This window comes from Mauremys reevesii, linkage group 8 (genome assembly GCF_016161935.1).
Source record: "Mauremys reevesii isolate NIE-2019 linkage group 8, ASM1616193v1, whole genome shotgun sequence".
Lineage (NCBI taxonomy): Eukaryota > Metazoa > Chordata > Testudines > Geoemydidae > Mauremys > Mauremys reevesii.
Window position 1 is genome coordinate 51,694,269 of NC_052630.1, and position 24,186 is coordinate 51,718,454.

Sequence of the window (24,186 nt, forward strand, 5' to 3'; positions counted from 1 at the left end):
TTTTTCTATTTCTTACATGCAGAGGGCAAAGGTAAGATCTTGAATCTCTGAAAGTTCTGCTCTACTTTCTGTAAAAAGAATCCACTAAAAATTGTCTTTTGTCATTTATATAACAAGCTGGGTGTTTTCCAAATTTATTTACGCTAGTTAATTTCATTGGGAAACCCAATATTATAATATCTTCAGTAGCTTAATAATAGTAGCTTAGTGAACTAAAAAGGTTTGCCTGGCTTAATTATTTTTCCTCCCCACTTAAATTGGCATTCAGTTTGCTTAGCTGAGAGCAATGGTCCTGCTTAATCTAATCTGTCAATTGTTACTGCCTAGTTTGAAACTAGTGAAGTACATTTTTTGACAGATTTATGTGATATTAATGAAAAACTTACATATTCAAATCTTCCTCATTAAGAGTAGAAATAGCAGGAAATAATGGAAAGAAACAAGACTGTACAAATGATTATATTAAGAAAATAATTTGTTGCTGGCATTATATTGTCAAGAGTGTATTGCTTGTCTTTCTGGAGGCACTGAGAATTGAAAAAGCCTCCTTTCTGCCAGTATGTCCTGTTTTGTGCTCCTGTTGCTGACTTTTGATGCCTTTAGCTTTTATTCCAAATAATGTATTTTTCCAAGAACAGAATCATCATTCTATAAATCTCTGTTGCCTGGTGTTTTCTCCATTTCAAAATATCAAATGATAACTCAGAAAGGGGGAAATAAGTATATCTCCATATATTATCAATTAAGTACTATCTCATAGAGCTGGAAGGGACCCTGAAAGGTCATCAAGTTCAGCCCCCTGTCTTCACTAGCAGGACTAAGTACTTATTTTACCCCAGATCCCCTAAGTGGCCCCCTCAAGGATTGAACTCACAACCCTAGGTTTAGCAGACCAATGTTCAAATCACTGAGCTATTTTTTCTCCCTAGTATACTAACATGGATGAGAAAGGGTTTTACTATAATACCTGTAACATGCATATACTTCTCAACAAGTAATTTTAAAACAGATTTAATAAACATGTTGTTAAAAAAAAAATCTGAGTAGCTCTTGGCAGTGGGAAACCTAAGGGAGTTACATAGCTAGCTATTATATTCTGTTTCTAAATAAAAAAAAGTTTCACTTCTATTTATAGATGGCTTGTTGATTAACAATTTATTTCAGACTAAAAATACAGTAATGAATATCACACTATAAGGGGAGCAATCTTTTATCTTAAAAGTCTTATTGAGGATAAGTAGTATACATTAAATGGACATGTAATAATACTTCTCCAAAGGTAAGTATATAATTCCCAGATCAGAATCTTTAAACTGGAGATAAGACTGAAAATGTATTAGTAACTTTAAAGGGAGGAAAAACTATTAATTTCAATTTTAATGGAGATATAGCAACACTTTGGCATTTAATCTGTACTTCTGATGACCTTATTAGTGCAATGCCTTCTGATGCTCCCATGTGGTGATTTAGCTTGGCATCTCCTATATTGCAGGGTTATTGTGAAATAGAATAGTGTAGGCCTCAGCCTGCCCCTTAAGTCCTAATTATCTGATTGTGGGCTGTCAGGGAGCCTGTTACAGCTCATACTTGTTTAGTTATGATTCAGGAATGAAGTTTAACTATCTGAGGGTAAATTGGAGATGGTCTGCAGCTGTGTTAATTTCATTTGTGTTTAGAAGGTAGCTGAGGCATGAATTGATATATCTTCTATTGCACAGGTTAGGTGGTGCATGTGATAACAATTGCATAATAAAATCATATCCAGGAAATGAGTTTGTTAAAAGTTTGAACTTTGTCCTTTTCGTAAGACAAACCCCAACTTATTGTCTTGTAGATATTAATATATAAAATACAAACATCAGTTATTCAAATTTAGTCAAAGCTACCACATAATGTTTCCTCATATCTGCTAGTATAAGATGAGATCCATAGTCTGTATTAGGAAGATAGGGGAAGTCTGAGAGGTGAGAGGTAACAGGCAACTGAGGGGAACAAAACAGGTTACTTTTTATTGTAGAGAGATCGCTTGAAACTATGAGGTGATAAGTTTATTTATAGTTGGAAGGGGCTGGACATGAACTGGTCATGAGAGAGGGGTCTTTTTTAAGGCATATACATGTCTGATATGAAAAATATAAATAGTAATACGGTACTTAGCTCTTTGCATGTTAAGTGCTTTACATCAATATGAACAACGAGGAGTCCGGTGGCAATTTAAAGATTAACAGATTTATTTGGGCATAAGATTTCATGGGTAAAAAAGACCCACTTCTTCAGGTGCATCTGAAAAAGTGGGTTTTTTACCCATGAAAGCTTATGCCCAAATAAATCTGTTAGCCTTTAAGATGCCACCGGACTCCTTGCTGTTTTTGTGGATACAGACTAAAACAACTACTCCCTTATACTTTACGTTAATATGGAGACAGTTGTACAGAGCTGCAAGAGGAGAGGATGTCATGGGTCTCATCCTTTGGGGAAACCTCCAGAAGTTCTCTTGTGGGCAGAAAAGCACCAATTGTACTTTGAACTCTTGCTGAAGTAATCAATAGCCCTTATTTTTTACTTTTGGCCTGGCTGGCAAGTCTCTAGCTGCCCCAACATTCAGCTGCCTTAGAGGTTTACACAGTGAGATATTAAAGACCCTGTTTTGTTTCCCAGAAGACATTGGCATTCTGTCTTAAGCACTATGTGTGATGGTCCTTTCGGCCTGGGGTTCAGCTGGAGTATGTTCCATTCTGGAAGGAAAGTCCTCTCCTATAGCTCAAATGCTGCTTTAAAAAAAAAAAAAAAAAAAGATGGCTTCCCCAGTGAGGCCAGATGTCAGTTCTTTCCTCCTGACGTCTACACTACGGGACTATTCCGAATTTGCATAAACCGGTTTTGTAAAACAGATTGTATAAAATCGAGTGCGCGCGGCCACACTAAACACATTAAATCGGTGGTGTGCGTCCACGGTCCGAGGCTAGCGTCGACTTCTGGAGCGTTGCACTGTGGGTAGCTATTCTGTAGCTATCCCATAGTTCCCGCAGCCTCCCCCGCCCCTTGGAATTTCCGGGTTGAGATCCCAGTGCCTGATGGGGCAAAAATCATTGTCGCGGGTGGTTCTGGGTAAATGTCGTCAGTCACTCCTTCCTCTGGGAAAGCAACGGCAGACAAGCATTTCGCGCCTTTTTTCCCTGGATTGCCCTGGCAGATGCCATAGCATGGCAATCATGGAGCCTGTTTTGCCTTTTGTGACTTTCACCGTATGTGTACTAGATGCCGCTGACAGAGGCGATTCAGCAGCGCTACACAGCAGCATGCTTTTGCTTTTGCATGACAGCAGAGATGGTTATCAGCCATACTGTACCATCTACCAATCCATAAATTGGTAAAAAGATGAGCATGGCTACCAGTCGTTTTGCACCATTTGCTGCTGTCATAAGTGCCCCTGGCTGCTCTTAGCCAGGGGCACAAAGTTAAAATTGGGAATGACTCCCAGAGTCAATCCCTCCTTTTGGTATCTAAAAATAGAATCAGTCCTGCCTAGAATATGGGCAAGTGTACTAGAGAACCACTGTATCAGAGAGCACAGCTGCTCTGTGTCAGATCCTGCAGAAATTATGAGCTGTATGCTATTCACAGGAGGTGCTCCTGCAACAACCCCACCTGTTGATTCCGTTCTTCCCCCAGCCTTCCTGGGCTACCGTAGCATTGTCCCCCCACTTGTGTGATGAAGTAATAAAGAATGCAGGAATAAGACACACTGACTTGTTAGTGAGAAATGAGTGGAAGGCAGCCTCCAGCTGCTATGATAGTCCAGACAGGACAGTAAGGAGTGTGGAGCAGAGGAGCCCAGCATCCCTCTGCTAGTCCAGGGGCAATTGAATCTTTTTTTACACATGAAGGGTGGGGGCTGACAGAGCTCAGCCCCCTGTTGCTATGACGATGATGGTTATCAGCCATACTGTACCATCTACCATGAAAAATTAGGGCCAGGCACCCTTGATCGACCTAACGGATGCTAGTCTGCATGGTTACCAGTCCTTTTGCACTGCCCCATGTGCCAATAGGCTGATGACGAGGACGGATACCAGTCGTATTGCACCATCAGCCACCCATGGCGGGGGGGAGCAAGGATGTTGGTGTTGAGTGCTGCAGCATCGGGTCTATCTGCAGCATTCAATAAAGATAGGGTGACATGTTAAAGAGTCAAGAGAGGATTGTTTTCCCTTTCACTTCTGGGGGTGGATGGGGGGGTGCGTAAATTGCCGAGCTATGCCCTGACCCACTGCGGACACTGTGTTTGACCCTAGAAGCATTTGGAGCTCAGCCAAGAATGCAAATACTTTTCGGAGAATGCAGGAACTGTGGGATAGCTTGAGTCCTCCAGTCCATGAGCGTCCATTTGATTCTTTGGCTTTCCGTTACGTTTGTCATGCAGCAGTGCGCTGAGCCCCTGCTATGGCGTCTGTCTGGAGATTTTTTAAAAATTATTTTGAATTTCGTCTTCTGTAACGGAGCGCTGATAGAACAGATTTGCCTGCCCTTACAGTGATCACATCCGCATGGTCCATGCGGGAGCTCTTTCTTTATTTTGATTTTTAACTGCATCGCCACACGTGCTGATCTGAGCTCCACGCTAGGCAAACAAGAAATATTCAAAAGTTCGCGGGGCTTTTCCTGTCTACCTGGCCACTGCATTCGAGTTCAGATTGCTGTCCAGAGCGGTCAGTGGTGCACTGTGGGATACCGCCCGGAGGCCAATACCGTCGATCTGCGACCACACTAACCCCAATCCGATATGGTAATACCGATATTAGCGCTACTCCTCTCGTTAGGGAGGAGTACAGAAACCGGTTTAAAGAGCCCTTTATACCGATATAAAGGGCCTCTTAGTGTGGATGGGTGTGGCGTTAAATCGGTTTTACGCTCCTAAAACCGGTTTAAATGCCTAGTGTAGACCGGTTTAAACGCTCCTGAGTTCTGGAGCGGGTATTTCTCTCCCCTACATGGAAGCTTCAGTAGCCCTTTCCCCCTTTTTTTTTCTGGAAGCAGTGTATACACCAGGGGTGGGCAAATTATGGCCTGCAGGCCAAATCTGGCCCTTCAGAGCTTTGGATCCAGCCCAGGGGGACAGAGGGCTCCATGCGTTGCCCTTGCCTCCAGGCACTGCCCCCCGCAGCTCCCATTGGCCGGGAATGGGGAACCGCAGCCAATGGGAGCTTCGGGGGAGGTACCTGGAGGCGCAGCAAGGGCAGTGCATGCAGAGCCCTCCACCCCCTCTCCCCCAGGGGCCGCAGCGCTTGAGGGAGCGGCACGGGGCCAGGGCCAGGGCAGACAGGCAAGTAGCCTGCCCTGGCCCCGGTTCACGCCGCTGCCCATCCCAGAGCCTATTGAGGTAAGCGGCGCCGGTCCGGAGCCCTAACCCCTCCTGAACCCCACTCCCCAACTCCCTGCTCCGAGCCCCCTCATACACCCCGCATCCCTCATACACCCCAACCCCCTGCCCTGAGCCCCTTCCTGCACACCACACCCCCTCCCACACCCCACACTCTCTCCCGCACCCCAACGCCCTGCCCTGGCCCTGCATACAATTTCCCCACCCAGATGTGGCCCTCGACCCAAAAAGTTTGTCCACCCCAGTATACACACTGACACAAACCCATGTGCTGTATCTCTGACATTATCTATTTTCACTACTTGGGGGCTTTTTGCTTTTTTGCCTTTTTTCTCTTTCTCAGCTCTCTGCTTCCTTCTAGCCTTAGCCCTCCTTAGCTCAGTTTTCCCCAAGTGGCTCACCATCAAAGAGCCTCCAAAGATCAATTTCAAGCAGGGCCAGTTTTTCCAACCAGGAGGGGAAAATCCTTGAGGCCCTAGGAGGAGGCAAGTAGTTGTTCTGAGCAACTTAAGCAGTGGCCCAGGAGGGCTTATATGTGTCTGACCCAGAGCTGGTAAAAGAGTAAGGTTGCACAAACCCTGCCTCTTGGATATGCAAAGTACACACAGCAAGATAAAAGGAGTTGCCACTGGACTCCTTGTTGTTTATATCACATTGTAAGGAGACTGAAGAATGCTGGGATGCTAAACTGTTGATGATGACTTTGGATTTAGGATGTTATTTTTAGTCTAGTACCTGGTATTGCATTTGTTAATTTAAATTATGGACACAGGTTAGAGGGCTAAAGGGCAGTTTATTTCTTCCACAGCCCCCAGATAATTTTGCAGAGATACAAAATCTCTTAATATAAGACAAACATTGGGATAACTGATGTGAACTTTGGAATGGAAATATTTTTAATCTATCTATTAATTAAATTGCCTGTTAGGGAATATCTGCTGTAAACTCTATCTCCTTTTACTCCTGATAAACTCAGAATAATCACCCTTGGTAATTATTTGCGCTAATGCTCCTTTTTTATTGGATATGTAATGGTTAAGTCACATTATTTACAAACATTTCGAACATGCATTTGGTACTTCATTCTGTAAATCTGCTATAAAATATTATAGTAAAAATAGATATTTTAAATAGAAATCTCATTTTTAAACTAGTTTTAATAACTTAAAAAACTTTGAGACTGTTGTCACTTTATCATTTCCAAAGGTCAGTTCTTCTTCGAGAGATGTCCCTGTGGGTGCTCCACTTTAGGTGTCGGTGCGTCCCTGCGCCTTTGATCGGAGATTTCTGCAGCAGTACTCATACTGGGCACGCATTCTCAGAGCCTGCCCCACCCCCACCCCGGCTCTGAGTATACCTCTAGTGAGCATGCGCGGCCGGTTCCCTCAGTTCCTTCTCTACCATCCCCGGCTTGAGACGGAGCTCAGCAGACTCCTTAAAGAATTTCTTTCCTCATCCTAAAATAACTTGTAGTTAGACAGTTTCTTGTTAGTTAGCTGTTAGTTAGTATTACTTACCCTTTTTTCTACTGTTTAAAAGAAAAAATTTCTCTCAGCCGCTTCAGACATGCCTGGCTCCACAGGCTTTAAGCGCTGCTCCTCCTGTAAGGACGCTATCCCTCTTTCCGATGGACATTCACAGTGCATAAAATGCTTGGGGGAGACCCATATTCCCCCCAAATGTGCTCACTGCACTAAACTAAGCTCCAGAGCGAGAAAGGACAGGGAGCTAAAACTTAAACTTATTTTGCTTCAAAAATCCTTAGGGTCCGCCTCAGACCCTGGCGCAGACTCTGCCTCCGCTCACCGACACAGCTCTCCCACTGCTAAAAAGCAGAAGAAAGCAGCAAAATGAGGGCACCTTCTGTCAAGTACAAAAGAAGCCCTTAGACACAAACCTTCTCCGGTCAGATCCACAGTCTCCTTACCGGTGCTCCCCCGCCTGAGCACTTTCGACAAGCTGGGCTCCTCAGGCATCGCGTTAAACCCGCCTGTGCTTTCGGCGGCAGCACGAAGCTCCGGTGCCAAGGCGACAGGCTTTCAGTTGCCTGCCTCAATTATGGCACCTATTGGCACCGCGACGAACGTGGTGCCGACATTCCAGGACCCCCCTGAGGCACCGCAGCCTGCTATTAATACCGCGGCACCGGCTCCAGCACCGGCATTAACAGCGCTACTTGGCACGGAGCCAAGACTTAGAATTCCAGTGCAAGCCCGAGTTCCCTCACAGCAATTCTATCAGCCTTCACCTTCAGCTGCCTCAGTGCTGCCGTTTACCCAGCCAAGTGACCTCTTAGTGTCACCTACGATGCAATCATCCTTCCTTAAAGATTGCGTCTCCCTTACCAATGATTCAGGATCCGAACAGCCTTCCTCCAGTGAAGAGGAGTCTGAACTACAGGGTGATGTTTCAATGGAATCAGAATTCCATCCTCGGATTCCTGTCAACCGCGGGCACAGGAAAATTGTCTCAGACTATCCTCGTGACCCTGCCTCCTGGTGCGTTAACCCCTGGATGGCTCCACCTATGCCTTTCCCACCACCATGGCAGTATTGGGCCCCATGGGCATCTTTCCTTCTTCATCCAGACTGGCATTACCAATCAATCCAGCCCTTCTGGAACCTGCTAAGTCCATCTGGCAGGCTCCAGCCACAAGCCAGCCTACCTGCAAACAAGCGGACCGTAAATACTTCATTCCCTCTAAGGGCTCTGAATTCCTTTTCTCACATCCTGCGCCAAACTCACTGGTAGTGGACGCAGCCAATCAAAGGAACAAACAACAGTATTCCTGCCATACCCCAGCCAACAAGGAAGGCAAACGCTTAGACCTGCTGGGTCGCAAAGTGTATGCCTCTTCAACCTTACAATTTCGAATTGCCAATTATACCGCAGTTCTGGCAAAGTACGACCATAGAAACTATAACAAGTTCATGGACTTTATTGAACACATTCCAGACCAGAAGAAACAACAGTTTACAGCTTTAGTTTCCGAGGGCCAAATCATATCACGCACGGCTCTTCAAGCAGCTCTGGATGCAGCCAATACCGCAGCAAGGTCCGCCGCTACGGCGATGGTCATGCGCCGAGGTTCATGGCTGTCCTCTTCCCTCTTTCCCCGCGAGGTTCAGAGCACCATAGAGGATCTCCCTTTTGCTGGTGATAAATTCTTTGCTTCCACCACGAATGAGGTGCTTCACTCAATGAAGGACTCAAGGGCAACTCTTCGATCCTTAGGCATCCAAACCCCTACAACCAGAAGGCGACAGTACAGATATCAATCTTACCACCGTCCATGCTACCCCCCATATACTCAGCAGTTCCCAAGATCTCAGGATCAACAACAGCAACACCAATGCCAGAGATCCAGATACCAGAGGCGTCGCACCAATTCTTCCGGGATGCCTCAGCTTCCTCCAACTAATAAGCAGATTTGAACCTTTGGTCAAGGGTCTTGTAAACATCGTCCCAACTTCAGTGTATGCACTGCTTACAACTAACTTTGAACACCGCCTACAGCCATTTTTGCACCAATGGCAGAATATTACCACCGACAAGTGGGTTCTAGAGGTCATCACAACTGGGTATTCTATCCCCTTCCTCTCCTTCCCTCCCACTCACCCACCCTCCTCGTCCCTCTTCAGGGATCCCTCTAACGAGCTACACCTCCAGCAAGAAGTACAGCATCTCCTTCACCTGGGGGCTATCGAATTCATGCCAGAATGCCACAAGGGAAAAGGGTTCTACTCCCATTATTTTCTTAACAGAAAAGAAAACTGGAGGATGGCAACCGATCCTCGACCTCAGGGGCCTCAACAAATTTATCAAAAAGCAAAAGTTCAAGATGGTTACTCTCACCACCATAATTCCAGCCCTGGAGCAGGGCGATTGGTTTTCAGCCCTCGACCTACAAGATGCCTATTTTCACGTCACTATCCACCTGGCCCACAGACATTTCCTTCGTTTTACCCTCGGCTCAACACATTTCCAATACAGAGTTCTACCCTTCGGCCTTTCCACTGCCCCCCCCGAGTTTTCTCCAAGCTCCTAGCGGTAGTCACTGCCTACCTCAGGAAAAAAGGGGTCATAATATTCCCTTACCTCGACGATTGCCTCCTGAAGGCCTCCACGTTCGATGAGGCCCTCTGCTTCACGCAACTCACCATGGATTGCTTCCAATCCCTGGGCCTGCAAATAAACAGAAGCAAATCCACATTAAGTCCTACCCAGCACCTGGAGTTTATAGGAGCGAGCCTCGACTCCACAACCGGGCTGACATCTCTCCCACCCAACCAATTCAATACCATAAAACTACTGGCTACGAGACTTCGCAAGAGCCCCCGGGTCAACGCCCGAGACTGCCTCCAACTACTAGGGCACATGGCCTCGTGCACCTTCGTGGTCCAGAATGCACGTCTCTACATGAGGTGCTTCCAAGCTTGGCTGGCCACGGTTTACAAACCAAACGTGCACTCACTAAACAAACACCTGGCCATACCCTACTGAGTCAAAGACTCTCTCCTATGGTGGACAGTCCCCTACAACCTCTGCTCTGGAGTCCCCTTCCTCCAGACTTCCCCAACTCTCATAATGGCGACCGATGCATCTCTCACTGGGTGGGGGGCCCACATCTCTCACCAAACAGTTCACGGGCTATGGTCTCCTTCCGAGACCTCCCTGCACATAAATGTTCTAGAACTTTGAGCTATACGGAATGCCTGCCGCCACTTCCTACCACTGATCCAGAATCAGCATGTACGTATAATGACAGACAACATTGCCTGCATGTTCTACATAAACAGACAAGGAGGGCTCGCTCCCACTCTCTTTGCTCAGAGACCATAAAACTCTGGAATTGGTGCCTTGCAAACCACATCTGCATATCAGCTGCTTATCTCCCAGGGGTGATGAACACCACTGCCGACGAGTAAAACAGACGTTTCCCTTCGGACCACGAATGGCAGATAGACGAGGGAATCATTTACAACATATTTCGCACTTGGGATCACCCAACCATAGATCTCTTTGCAACCGCAAAAAATACGAAATGCCTCAATTTTTGGTCCAGGGCGGGACTGGGCAAACACTCCCTCGGAGACGCATTCATGATCCCGTGGCACCGGGACTTGCTTTATGCATTTCCCCCAATACCATTGCTCAACAGGGTCCTCATAAAGATACGAACGGACCTTGCCAGGGTGATCTTGATCGCATCTTCATGGCCGAGACAACCGTGGTTCCCTTTCCTCACCAGAATGTCAATTCGACCACCGATCTCACTGCCTCTCATCCCGAACCTTTTATCACAGCAACATGGCCGGCTTCTTCACCCGAATCTATCCATGCTTCATCTCAAAGCCTGGTACCTGCATGGTTCTCCCAACGAGAACTAGACTGTTCTGACCAAGTTCAGAGGGTGCTTCTACAGCAGAACACAATCCACCCATACCACCTATCTCCGAAAGTGGAAACGATTCACAGAATGGTGTTCAAATAAACAACTGTCTCCTACCTCGGCACCTCTTCCCTGCATACTTGACTACCTATTGAGCATTAAGCAATCCGGCCTTTCTTTCAGCTCCATCAGAGTCCATTTAGCTGCCATCACAACCTTTCATGGTACAGTTGACAATACCTCGGTCTTTGCTCATCCCATCACCAAGCGTTTCCTGAAGGGACTCCAAACCTTATATCCAAACATTAAGCCACCTACCCCTCCATGGGATCTTCACCTAGTATTGTCCTGTTTAACTCATCAACCCTTTGAGCCCTTAGCCACCTGCTCCCTCTTGCACCTCTCGATGAAAACGGCCTTTTTGGTGGTGATTACCTCCGCCAGACGGGCAGGAGGGATAGCAGCCCTTATGACAGATCCACCATATACGCTCTTCTTCAAGGACAAAGTTACTCTACGCCTACAACCAAAATTCCTTCCAAAAGTTCACACTTCATTTCACATCAATGAGCCAGTACATCTACCAACTTTCTTTCCGAAACCACATGCAAACTCCTTCGAAGCCACAATGCACACACTTGATGTGCGCAGGGCCTTATCCTTCCATTTGGACAGAACCAAACCCTTCAGAAACTCTCCTAGGCTCTTTGTCTCCATCGCGGAGCGCTCCAAAGGCATGCCTATCTCTCCCCAGAGACTGTCAAACTGGATCTCCGATTGCATACGACTCTGCTATCAGATAAAAAACATTACACCGCCAGCATTGATCAGAACGCATTCCACTAGATCTATATCTGCCTCTGTAGCCTTCTTACGTCAAGTGCCATTGACTGACATCTGTAAAGCAGCCACTAGGTCCTCCAAGCACATATTTGTCAAACACTATGCCCTTACTCAGGGCCCTCTCTCTGACACTCGATTAGGCAAGGCAGTATTAACTACGGCATTCCTGCCAGATCCGAAGTCCCTACCTCCTTGAGATACACTGCTTCGAAGTCACCTAAAGTGGAGCACCCACAGGGACATCTCTCGAAGAAGAAGAGGTTACTCACCTTGTGCAGTAACTGACGTTCCTCGAGATGAGTGTCCCTGTGGGTGCTCCACTATCCACCCTCCTCCCCTCTACTTCAGAGTTGGGGTAGCCTCCATTGTAGAGAAGGAACTGAGGGAACCGGCCGCGCATGCTCACTAGAGGTATACTCAGAGCCGGGGGACAGGCTCTGAGCATGCGTGGCCGGTACGAGTACTGCTGCAGAAATCTCCGATCAAAGGCGCAGGGATGCACCGACACCTAAAGTGGAGCACCCACAGGGACACTCATTTTGGAGAACGTCAGTTACTGCACAAGGTGAGTAACCTCCTCTTGTTAATACGAAAGCAGAGTTCAGAATCAGCTTTTTGACAGGGAGAAGTTTGAAAAGATTTCTAAAACAACTGTTTCTTTTTGGGATGCAAAGTCCACATTCTAACTGCTGTGGTAGACTTGAGTCATTTCTACAAGCTACTTCCACTCATTCTAAATCAAGGGCATTGCATCATTACCCTGTGTAAATTTAAACAACATGCAAATTTCCAGTTGCAGTTCATATTGTGCATCTGTCACAATTAATCTGAAACACATTGTGTGATATTAATGACAAGTAACTTTAAAAAAAGGTTTGCTTTACTCACTGATGGTTTTTAAAATGGCATACCTTCAGAAAAGAAGATGGTATAATTATTATATTATGAAAGGTATGTGTTCAGATGTGTAAAGGCTTCCTATCAAATTCCAGAAATGAGTGTTCTGGACACACAATCCAAGTTTTGGTCACAAGCCTTTAGTGTAATGGTTAGGAAAGCATAATCCTGGCAGTGCTCTCCCAAAAAAGTATTTATTTGTGGGTTTGTATATCACATGTATAATGATGGAGTATGGTGGTATAAATATTTTATTGGCATGAGCTTGGATTGTTCTCGCTATTTACAAATGGCAGTGCTACAAGTGAGTTATATAGGTCCTAATGAGTCTTCATACCACTTTGCACTATTTTGTATTTTATTCATTCCACGTTTTTCCAAAAAAAAATCTAATTTTAGAAATGTTACTTTTAATTTTATAGGGACTAATTTTCATATCTCAGCCTCGATAAGCCAGATTTTGTTAGTATCTTGAGACCAGTTGTACAGAAGAGGGAGAGGAAAAACAATATTAATACAGTTGTAAAACTTCTAAAAATGATCTTAAAGTATACCCCATATTATCAAACTGTTCTACAGCTTGTCACAAGAATATCAAAATATGTGATATGTTGATATTCTTGTGATAAGCATTTATCATACACTTTTGACCACTTTTGTTCTCTGCCTGCTCATTTACCTCACCCAGTACTTATTTTGCTATTTCAACCCTCTGCAAATAACTGTCTTTTAAAAAAAAAAAAAATTGCTACATGGCAAACGTTTTTCTTCACATATATCACACCACTCAACATCCCATCCAAAAAGTAGAATTTCCATTAAATTTCCCCCCCCCCCACCCCAAATAACTCCAGCCTGAGGCCCAGGATAGGCATGTTTTACTCCTGGCCCAGTAAGAGCTTTTCTAGACATAAAAATATCAAAAATGTAACCTGATATCTCATGACTCCAAAGGGATATAGATGCAGGAGTTTTATCCTTATGAAAAAGACGAGTTTCAATTTTCCCAGGCATTTGTTTCTAGGTCTGGCGGTTACGTTGTTTAATTTTTAGGTATAAAAAGGATATTTTCAGTAATTTTAAAAGATTTTTATCTTTTGATAAAAAGATGGTTCATTTGGAGACCTAGACAGTTGAAATGAGAGTAGCTAAGGCCCTGGCTTTGCAGAGAGAGAGAAGTTATTATTATTTATTATTATTATTATTATTTTAAGTGTGAAAGTCTCAATACAACTTTTAACTGAAATATTTGTAAAATAGTTTTTTCTCTAATATACATAGCATAAACAGAATATGAAATGATGTGGTATAGTATAAAGGTTTATTTGGTATAATCTGTATAATTGAGTAATGGGTTTGTCACTTGGCTGTAAAGCATCCATCACAAACTCATGCAGATAAAAGCCTTTGTAACATCATTAGGGGCCTACCAAATTCATGGTCCATTTTGGTCAATTTCACAGTCATAAGATTTTTAAGATTGTACATTTTATGATTTCAGCTATTTAAATCTGACACTCTCGGTGTTGTAATTTGTAGAGGTCCTGACCCAAAAAGGGATGGGTGGGGGCACAAGGTTATTGTAGGGAGAGTTGCAGTACTGCTACCCTTACTTCTGCGTTGCTACTGGCGGCAGCGGTGCATTCAAAGGTGGGCAGCTGGAGAGTGATGGCTTCTGGTCAGGAACCCAGCTCTGAAGGCAGAGCTGCTACCTGCAGAGCTGGGCCTTCAGTCAGCCGCCGCCACTCTTCTACGCTGCTGCCTTCAGAGCTGGGTGGCCAAAGTAGGGGTGGCACAGTATGGTATTGTTACCCTTATTTCTGCACTGCTGCTGGCACATTGCTGCCTTCAGAGCTGAGTGCCCAGCCAACAGCAACCGCTCTCCAGTTCCCCAACTCTGAAGGCAGCACAGAAGTAAAGGTGGCAATACCACAACCCCCCTAAAATAACCTTGCAACACCCTTTTGGGTCTGGACCCCCAGTTTGAGAAATGCTGGTCTCCCAGTGAAATCGGTATAGTATACAGCAGGGGTAGGCAACCCATGGGACGCGTGCCGAAGGCGGAACGCAAGCTGATTTTCAGTGGCACCCACACTGCCCGGGTCCTGACCACAGGTCCGGGGGGCTCTGCATTTTAATTTAATTTTAAATGAAGTTTCTTAAAAATTTTAAAAACCTTATTTACTTTACATAAATAGTTTAGTTATATATTATAGACTTATAGAAAGAGATCTTCTAAAAACGTTAAAATGTATTACCGGCACGCGAAACCTTAAATTAGAGTAAATAAATGAAGACTTGGCACACCACTTCTGAAAGGTTGCTGACCCCTGGTATACAGTTAAAATATCATGGTGCTGAAAATACTGAGTCTTGTCAAACTGTATAATACATATGTTTATGACCACACAACTTCGTGGCTGTGTTGTTTCCTGTTATTCCTTTATGGAGATCCAGAATAGCATTATTTTGTATTTATGGCAGGTTAGCAGAAAGCAGAATTGGCCCTTTATTTCCATATTTTTGTAGTATGTGATGCTTTAATTCTGGCTGAACCCTCTTGCTTAACATTAGTACATACTCTCTGTTTTTTTTTTTCAGTTCAAATCTACACCAAGTAAAAATGTGTCAGTGGTAGGATGGATGGTGATGATGGCTGATGACCCAGAACATCCTGATCTCTTCTTGCTGACTGATTCTGAGAAGGGTGAGTAACATCATCAGATTCACCTGACTTTACAATCACTTAAAACTCTTTGTTAGGCGTGCTCATAATTAATAACAACAACTTTGGAAGGGATATTAAATCTCAGAGCTTAAGCCAAATTTAGGAACACCGTAGGACTGCAGCTCCTACTTTCCTAACTTAGAAGTTTTGCAGCAGCTTTGCCTGATACATGTTTGTAAATCATGCTTGAATCATGCAGACATTATGTACATGAAACTGCATCTACCTCTAGTAGTTCAACATCCAGTCCACACCATTCCCCTAACTAAAACAAAAAGGGGCTATTCAGACACACTGTTCCAGTAGTTCTCAACCAGGGGTCTGGGGCCCCCTGGGGGGCCGCCAGAAGGTTTCAGGGGGGCCGCCAACCAGGACCAGTGTTAGACTTGCTGGGGCCCAGGGCAGAAAGCTGAAGCCCCACCTCTTGGGGCTGGAACCCAGGCCCCTGAGCCCTGCCACTCAAGGCTGAAGACGAAGCCTGAGCAGCTTAGCTTCATGGGGCCCCCTGTGGCATGTGGCCTTGCTTGCTACCCCCTAATGCCAGCCCTGGCTTTTATATGCGGTAAACTAGTTGTTGTGGGACAGGTGGGCCACGGAGTTCTTATAGCATGTTGGGGGGCGGGGGCTCAGAAAGAAAAAGGTTGAGAAGCCCTGCACTATTCCTCACAAGCATAAGTTTAGTGTTACTAGACCAAGCAGTTTTGGAGATACAATGTATTAACAAACAACTAGGGAAAATATTAAAAATTAAAGCCATCTCACAAAGTGGGCTTCTAATAAAAATTCCAGCATCAGCCTTAACTATGGAGAGACTATTGACTCTCCATAGTAGTTCAAAATATGCAGAAAGGGCATCAAAAGTTGTTTTGATAACATATTCTAACCCAGTGGCTCTCAAACTTTTTTACTGGTGACCTCTTACATATAGCAAGACTCTGAGTGTGACCCCCACCCTTATAAATTAAAAACACTTTTTTATATATTTAACACCATTATAAATGCTGGAGGCAAAGCGGGGTTTGGGGTGGAGGTTGACAGCTCGTGACCCCCCCCCATGTAATAACCACGACTCCCTGAGGGGTCCTGACCCCCAGTTTGAGAACCCCTGTTCTAACCTATCTAACATGTTTTCCAGTGACTTGTTAGGTCTTTTTCTTGTTGACATCTATATAATAATATTGAAGAATTAATAGCTTTGACTCCTTTGTAGTATCTCCACAACTGCAGTTAATTTTCAGTGAACATTTGAATATGGTGATTTACATTAATATTTGAACAGAATGAAGGAAGTTCATTTTAATTCTTATATGAAAAATATTGCAAATGCATCTCCTGTAAGAGGTCAACCGAAGGACAGCACCACAGTGTATGAATTATGCCTCTTCTCAACTTTACATCAAATTGAACACTTTTGTAATATTTTTCCTTAGGCTGTCTGTAGTCAAGTAAGCAATGTATAAAACTGGGAACTGAAAAAGTTCATCTAAAATATGTTCTCACTTTTTGGAACAGCTCACAAGTATTCTCATAGGTAACTTTTCCAGTGTGCACTCCAGGATGCTCTCCTGCATTTCACTCTGGTTTTCTTGGCAACATTTTAAAAATAAATTATTAAGCAGTTTGGAAGGAGGGGCTGTCACAGTTCAGGGCAAGTGCACCCATATTCCCCCTCCAGGGTCCATCAAGTGCACCCACTCTTAGGCTTTCAGCTCCCCAGCATCACCTCTATTGGGCAGAGACATGTCTTTCTCCCTCCTGACCAAGGTATTTCCAAGCTGCACAGTTCCCTGCCTACACTGTGAATTCCACAGCAAGTCAGACTGCTTCAACAGGTCTGCATTGCCTTCTCCTCAGAAGCTATAAACAGTGTGATTGTGCAGTTAAGGTACCACATAGCTCCTTCAGAGAAAGCACATTTATTCTTAAGGTAAAAGCGTTACAGAGTACATATTAAAAACAATACAAGAATATTCACACATGCTAATAAGCATACCAGCAATCACCTCAATACCATGAAGGGCTCTGGCAGGTGAACAATTCTTCAGACCTCACCAACAGGTTTTTCTATGATCACAAGTTCGTAACAGCTGTTGGCTCAGAATAGTCACACTCATGAAAAGTTTAGTCGCCCCTTTATACAGCCAGTATCTTTGAACTGGAAATAGATCATTTGTGGACAATGGGTCTCTTCTCAGTTAGTAGCTTCAAAAGGCTGGGTTTTTGCATAATCAGAGGAGTTACATTTGCATATACTTGTCCCTAAAGGTTTCTTGGGAAACCCACTTAGCTTTAAAAGTTCATTGTTTCAAATAGTCCTTCGAAGCTCATAATGCCTCCCAGTTTTACATTAGTCATTTCTCTTCCCCCCCAGAGATGTTATATACAACCTCATAGTAATATATAAACATTTGCATTTTTAATGTAATGGACACCTAAGATACTTAAACTTAATTCAGTAAAGTTTGTCCAGGATATTGCAGGAAATTGCCCCATCTGTCACAGGTACCATGGACAAAAAGTACTTTGGTCACAACGTTCTAAATAATTTGGTGGGATCAGGGTCTTGGGGGTATTTTTGTTTTTATTTTCTTTTGTTTTTATTGACACTGATCTTAATAATTGGTTTGGAGGCTGTGAACTTTTGGCATAGCACATCTATGGTATGAAGTCAAATTATATTGTTTAAATTGCAACCACACCACCCAGGGTCTAAAGTTATATGAATAGAATTCTGTCTTTTCACTCTTCAATAATGTTTTATTTATTTATTTAATGTGTTTGTTTGAACTTCGGTAGAATTGAAGTACAGAACTGTATTTGTTCTTGTCTGGTTTTTTTAATCAATTTTTTTCCCTGCCTCTCTCATTTTAGGAAATTCATACAAGTTTCAAGCTGGTAACAGAATGAATGCAATGCTGTGGTTCAAACATCTGAGCGCTGCATGCCAAAGCAACAGACAACAGGTGAGAAAAGGAACTGAGAGCTGCTGATTGGAACTTGGCATTGGTAACTAGCTCTGAAAGAAAACGGAGTACTAGTCAGTCAGGAGTATGTTGTTTTGCTTAAAAACTATCAATACATACAACTTGGAGGTAACATAAAGATTGTGTTCACAAACAAAGATTTAAGCCTTTATAAGGATCAAATGAAGCAGCTGGGCAATTTGGAGGGAGAAGGGACATCTTAATACTTCTAATATATTGACAGGGTTTTACGCATAATATATCCTTTCATACCTTTATTTTTTTAAAGGCAACATACTAGGCTATTATGAAGTAATAATTCAGAAAACCTTACTGGTAGTATCACTATTGTAAGCTGTAGTAGTGTTTAGAATCAGTACTGCAAAATTCTCTGTAGTGTCATTTAGGGCTGTCAATTAATTACAGTTAACTCACGCAGTTTAACTAAAAAAAATTAATCACGATTAATCGCAGTTTTAATCGCACTATTAAACAATAGAATATCAATTGAAATTTATTAAATATTTTGGATGTTTTTCTACATTTTCATATATATTGTATTCTGTGTTGTAATTGAAATCAAAGTGTATACTCAGTCCTACTTCTTGTTCAGCCAATCACTTAGACAAACAAGTTTGTTTACATTTATGGGAGATAATGCTGCCCTCTTCTTATTTACAATGTCACCAGAAAGTGAGAACACGTATTTGCATGGCACTTTTGTGCCAGCATTGCAAGGTATTTTTGTCCTAGATATGCTAAACATTCGTATGTCCCTTCATTCTTTGGCCACCATTCCAGAGGACATGCTTCCATGCTGATGATGCTTGTTTTAAAAAAAAAAAAAAAAAAAAAGTGTTTAAATTTGTGTCTGAACTCCCTGGGGGAGAATTGTATGCCCCTGCTCTGTTTTACCTGCATTCTACCATATATTTCATGTTATAGCAGTCTCAAATGATGACCCAGCACATGTTGTTCATTTTAAGAACACTTTCACTGCAGATTTGACAAAACGCAAAGAAGGCACCAATGCGAGATTTCTAAAGCTAGCTACAGCACTTGACCCAAGGTTTAAGAATCTGAAGTGCCTTCCAAAATCTGAGAGATGAGGTATGGAGCATGCTTTCAGAAGTCTTAAAAGAGAAATACTCCGCGGAAACTACAGAACCAGAACCACCAAAAAAGAAAATCAACATTCTGCTGGTGGCATCTGACTCAGATAATTAAAATGAACATGCGTCGGTCCATACTGCTTTGAATTATTATTGAGCAGAACCAGTCATCAGCATGGATGTATGTCCTCTGGAATGGTGGTTGAAGCATGAAGGGGCATATGAACCTTGAACACATCTGGCACGTAAATACCTTGCTACAACAGTGCCATGAGAATTCTTGTGCTCACTTTCAGGTGACATTGTAAACAAGAAGCGGACAGCATTATCTCATGCAAATGTAAACAGATTTGTTTTTCTGAGTGATTGGCTGAACAAGAAGTAGAACTGAGTGGACTTGCATACTCTAAAGTTTTGTTGTAATTGAAACCGATATATTTGAAAATGTAGAAAACGTCCAAAAATATTTAAATAAATGGTATTCTATTATTGTTTAGCAGTGTGATTAATCGCACAATCAATCGCGATTAATTGGCTACACAATATAACCTTTAATCAAATTTTGTGTTGCTTATATTGCTAAAAAGCATAAAGAAGCACCTGAGTCTGAGCTTAGGTGGCTAGCCCATGCCTCTGTCTGTGCCGCTATTTTTAGTGTGGTTGCTCAAGTTGAGCTAGTACAAGTCTACCTACCCAAGCTGGGGGGCACACTGATGAGAGCTTAGCTTTGAGCCATAAGCTACATATAATACAGTGAGGTCTGTTATAGACACTCTTATTCAGTGCTACTGGTGCCTAGGAAAAGGTCACAATCCTAACAGGTGTTCAATCTACCTTGTCTTCTCTAGTCACCCGTATAAATATCAGGACAGCCACCTCAAACACTTACTTAGGAAGAAGGCTTTTCAGGTCCAGTAAACCAAGTGCAGTATTTAAAGTTTGGTACTGTCAGTGGTGGGAGGCCTGTCCTAACTTTTTGCTGTGTAAACACATTCATTTTGAGGAGTCAGTAATGGAAGAGGGTGAGTTTGAGATGACTAGTGACCTTGAAACAACACTTTGAATCTCACCTTTTCCAGGTGAATCTATGATCTCTTCGTGAACTGATTTCCCTTCCCGGAGTTATGGTGACCCCTTGCAGAGAGCTTAAACCTAGGACTTAATCTGGTCCCAATAAAGCTCACAGGCTCTTTATTATTCTGTAGACCAGGGTTTCTCAAACAGGGGTCGCCACTTGTGTAGGGAAAGCCCCTGGTGGTCTGGGCCAGTTTGTGTACCTGCCCCATCCGCAGGTCCAGCCGATCGCGGCTCCCACTGGCCGCGGATCGCGGCTCCAGGCCAATGGGAGCTGCTGGAAGTGGCGGCCAGAGCTCCCATTGGCCCGGAGCAGCGATCCACGGCCAGTGGGAGCCGCGATCGGCCAGACCTGCAGACGGGGCAGGTAAGCAAACGCACCTGGCCTGCCAGGGGCTTTCCCTACACAAACGGCGACCCCTGTTTGAGAAACCCTGCTGTAGACCAAGTACCTCAGATTTGTGGAGATCCCTTTTAAACAAGGGTACCATGAAACCGACAAGGAGCCTTTGGTTCTTCTTCGAGTGCTTGCTCATATCGATTCCAATTAGGTGTGCATGCACCGCGTGCACGCTCGTTGGAAGATTTTTACCCTAGCAACACTCGGTGGGTCGGCTGGGCGCCCCCTGGAGTGGTGCCGCCATGGCGCAGGATATATACCCCTGCTGACCCAACCGCCCCTCAGTTCCTTCTTACCGCCCGTGACGGTCATTGGAACTGTGGAGTGCGGCTTTGCTGATCTCCACATCCCTAGCTACTCGTAGTTCTATACTGCTAATTGTGTCATAGTTTGAGTTTAGTAGTTATAGTTAGTATTCATTATTGTATTGATAGTTAGTGTATATAGTTAAAAGGGGAGATTGGGGATTACTCCCTTTCCCCCGCCCCGGTACGGGCCCATGCCCAAGGCACCAGGATTCAAACCGTGCTCGGCGTGCCAAAAGCCGATGCCAATAGGGGATCCCCACGACTCCTGCCTCAAGTGCCTAGGGGGATCCCACCTTCCAGATAAGTGCTGCATTTGCAAGTCCTTTAAACCGAGGACGAAGAAGGAGCAGGACTTTAGATTGAAGCAGCTCCTCATGGAGTCGGCACTTACTCCTGCAGCGTCGGTACCGAGTGCCCAACAGACTGGTTCGGTAAGGAGCGCCCCTTCGGCCCCGGACCACTCCGGTACCGAGAAAGAGCCCCGGCACCGACATCTGCTCGGCACCGCTCCCTGTCCCCGAGACCCAGGAGGCAACAAAGCGCTCCAACTGCTGCAGCTCAACAGAAGGAGCGCTCTTCGAAGATGGCTCGTCCGGCACCGTCCTCTGCCACGGCACCGCCAGTCGTGACACCGCCAGTTGCGACTCCACTGAGCTCGGCACCATCGATTCCGGTCCCACAAGGGCCGTTGAGTCCGGTGCCTGACAGCTCCCCGGCTCATGCTGTGGTTGAGCTTGCCCTGCCTTCTACACCGGAGACCTTCTCCACGGCACGGGAGCTCATTGCCATGACGGAGTCGGCCTGGCCTCAACCCCCGGCACCGCCGGTGCGGGTTATTCAGTCTGTCGGGAAACCGGCCCTGATAAGGCCACCTTCCGTGGCCGCAACAGAGAGTCGTCGTTCAAGATCACGATCTCGCAGACGCTCTCGATCTCGCCGTTCCCGCTCCCGGCACCGCTCGCAGTCCCAGTACCGCTCTCCATTGCGGTACCGGTCGCACTCGCGGCACCGGTCAACATCTCGGTCACCGACCAGGTACTCCCGGTACCAATCTGACTCTCGGCACCGCTCTCGACACCGTGTTTCCCGCAGTCGCTCTAGACAAAGGGACTCGAGGTACCGGTCGACCTCCCGGCACCGCTACGGTAGAAGGTCCCGGTCTCGCTCACGGTACCATTATGGCTCACGGTACCGCTCTCCTCTACCAGCCCAAGAGCGCACATCCAGATCTGTGGCACCCTCCCAGGAGCTCTCGGCACCGCCGTGGCCTTCCAGACACACATCGGCGTCCTCTCAGGCTGGTATTGCATCCTACCAGCAGGAACGTGGCTCTAACATCCCCAGCCAAGGACCTCATCACTGGTCCTTCTGGACACCATGGGCATACCACCAATCCCAAGGTGCTCCACCAGTGCCTCCACGGTCGGTCCCATCAGAACACCGGGCACCAGAGGCGACACTAAGCCGTCCTCCTCCTATGGATACGGATGAGGTTCCGATCCCAACTGAGGACACCCAGACTCCTCCTGTCACAGAGGACGTTCCGCAAATACAGGAACCCCCACAAGACCCCTTGGTCCCGGGCCTCTCCTCTTCCTCCTCGCCTGACAAGGCGGTAGCAGGAACATCATCCTCAGGCCCTCCACTGATTGATCTCAGAGCCCATCAGGACCTCCTGAGACGAGTGGCTCTGAATATGAACCTACAAGTGGAGGAGGTTCCTGAAGTAGAGGACCCTGTTGTGGATATCCTCTTGGCTGAGGCACCCACTTAAGTGGCCCTGCCATTTATCCGCACTATACAATCCAATGCGGATACCATCTGGCAGTCCCCGGCCTCAATTCCACCTACAGCAAGGGGGGTTGAGAGGAAATATATGGTCCCCTCAAAAGGGTACGAATATCTCTGCATTCATCCACCTCCTTGCTCTTTAGTGGTCCAATCAGTGAATGAGCGGGAGCGTCATGGCCAACACGCCCTGGCGCCTAAGTCAAAGGAGGCTAGGCGCATGGACCTCCTAGACCGTAAAATATATTCTGCCGGGGGCCTCCAACCAGGGTGGGTGGCAAACCAGCAAGCCCTCCTAAGCCGGTATAACTTTTTAACACGTGGGTGTCCGTGGGGAAATTCACAGAGCTTCTTCCGCAGGAGTCCTGTCAGGAGTTTACCGCTCTCCTCGAGGAGGGTAAAAAGGTGGCGAGGACCTCCCTCCAGGCTTCTCTGGATGCCGCAGACTCGGCAGCTAGAACCTTGGCGTCAGGAGTGACGATGAGGCGCATCTCCTGGCTCCAAGTATCAGGCCTTCCCCCTGAATTGCAACAAACCATTCAGGATTTGCCCTTCGAAGGCCAAGGCCTGTTTTCAGATAAGACTGACCCCAGACTGCAAAGTCTGAAAGAAAACCACATTATAATGCGCTCGCTGCCAGTGACCCAACGCAGGACCTTCCGGCCACAGCCACACCGCCCTTATGCCCCGCCTAGACCGCGTCAGGACTTTAGCAGACTGCGTGGCAGAGGAAATCACCAAAGGCAGTCTGGCCCTCAAGGAGGCCAAAATCAGGCACCCCCAAAACCACCAGTAGGGCCCAAACAAAACTTTTGATGGGACACCTGAGGGCGGCCCACCAGTTACTTTCCCGGATCCTTTTCCTCCGTTTCTCAACCGTGTCTCTCATTTCCTCCCTGCCTGGTCTCAGCTCACTTCCGACTGCTGGGTCCTGCGCACGGTGGAATTGGGATACCACCTCCAGTTTGTTTCAACCCCACCTTCCCACCCTCCCTCCCCGTCCCTCTTCAGGGACCCCTCTCACGAGCAATTCCTCTTACAAGAGGTCCAGTCGCTCCTAGCTCTAGGAGCCATAGAGGAGGTACCAAAAGACATGAAGGGCAAGGGGTTTTACTCCCGTTACTTCCTAATCCCCAAGGCAAAGGGAGGTCTACGCAGGGGCGACTCCAGACCCCAGCACGCCAAGCGCGTGCTTGGGGCGGCATGCCGTGGGGGGGCGCTCTGCCAGTCGCCAGGAGGGCGGCAGGCGGCTCCGGTGGACCTCCTGCAGACGTGCCTGCGGAGGGTCCACTGGTTCCGCG

General features: G+C 45.8%; 1 protein-coding gene across 5 annotated transcripts in view; it reads left to right on the plus strand.

Annotated features, from left to right (window-relative positions):
* The window catches only part of RALGPS2 (Ral GEF with PH domain and SH3 binding motif 2), a 310,247-nt gene that overhangs the window by 275,768 nt on the left and 10,293 nt on the right, over positions 1 to 24,186 (plus strand). For all 5 annotated transcript variants that reach the window (XM_039483899.1, XM_039483897.1, XM_039483900.1 and 2 more), the window contains 2 exons: positions 15,114 to 15,219; positions 18,112 to 18,203. In XM_039483899.1, coding sequence (XP_039339833.1) covers positions 15,114 to 15,219; positions 18,112 to 18,203 — 198 coding nt within the window. The remainder of the gene's footprint in view (positions 1 to 15,113; positions 15,220 to 18,111; positions 18,204 to 24,186) is intronic.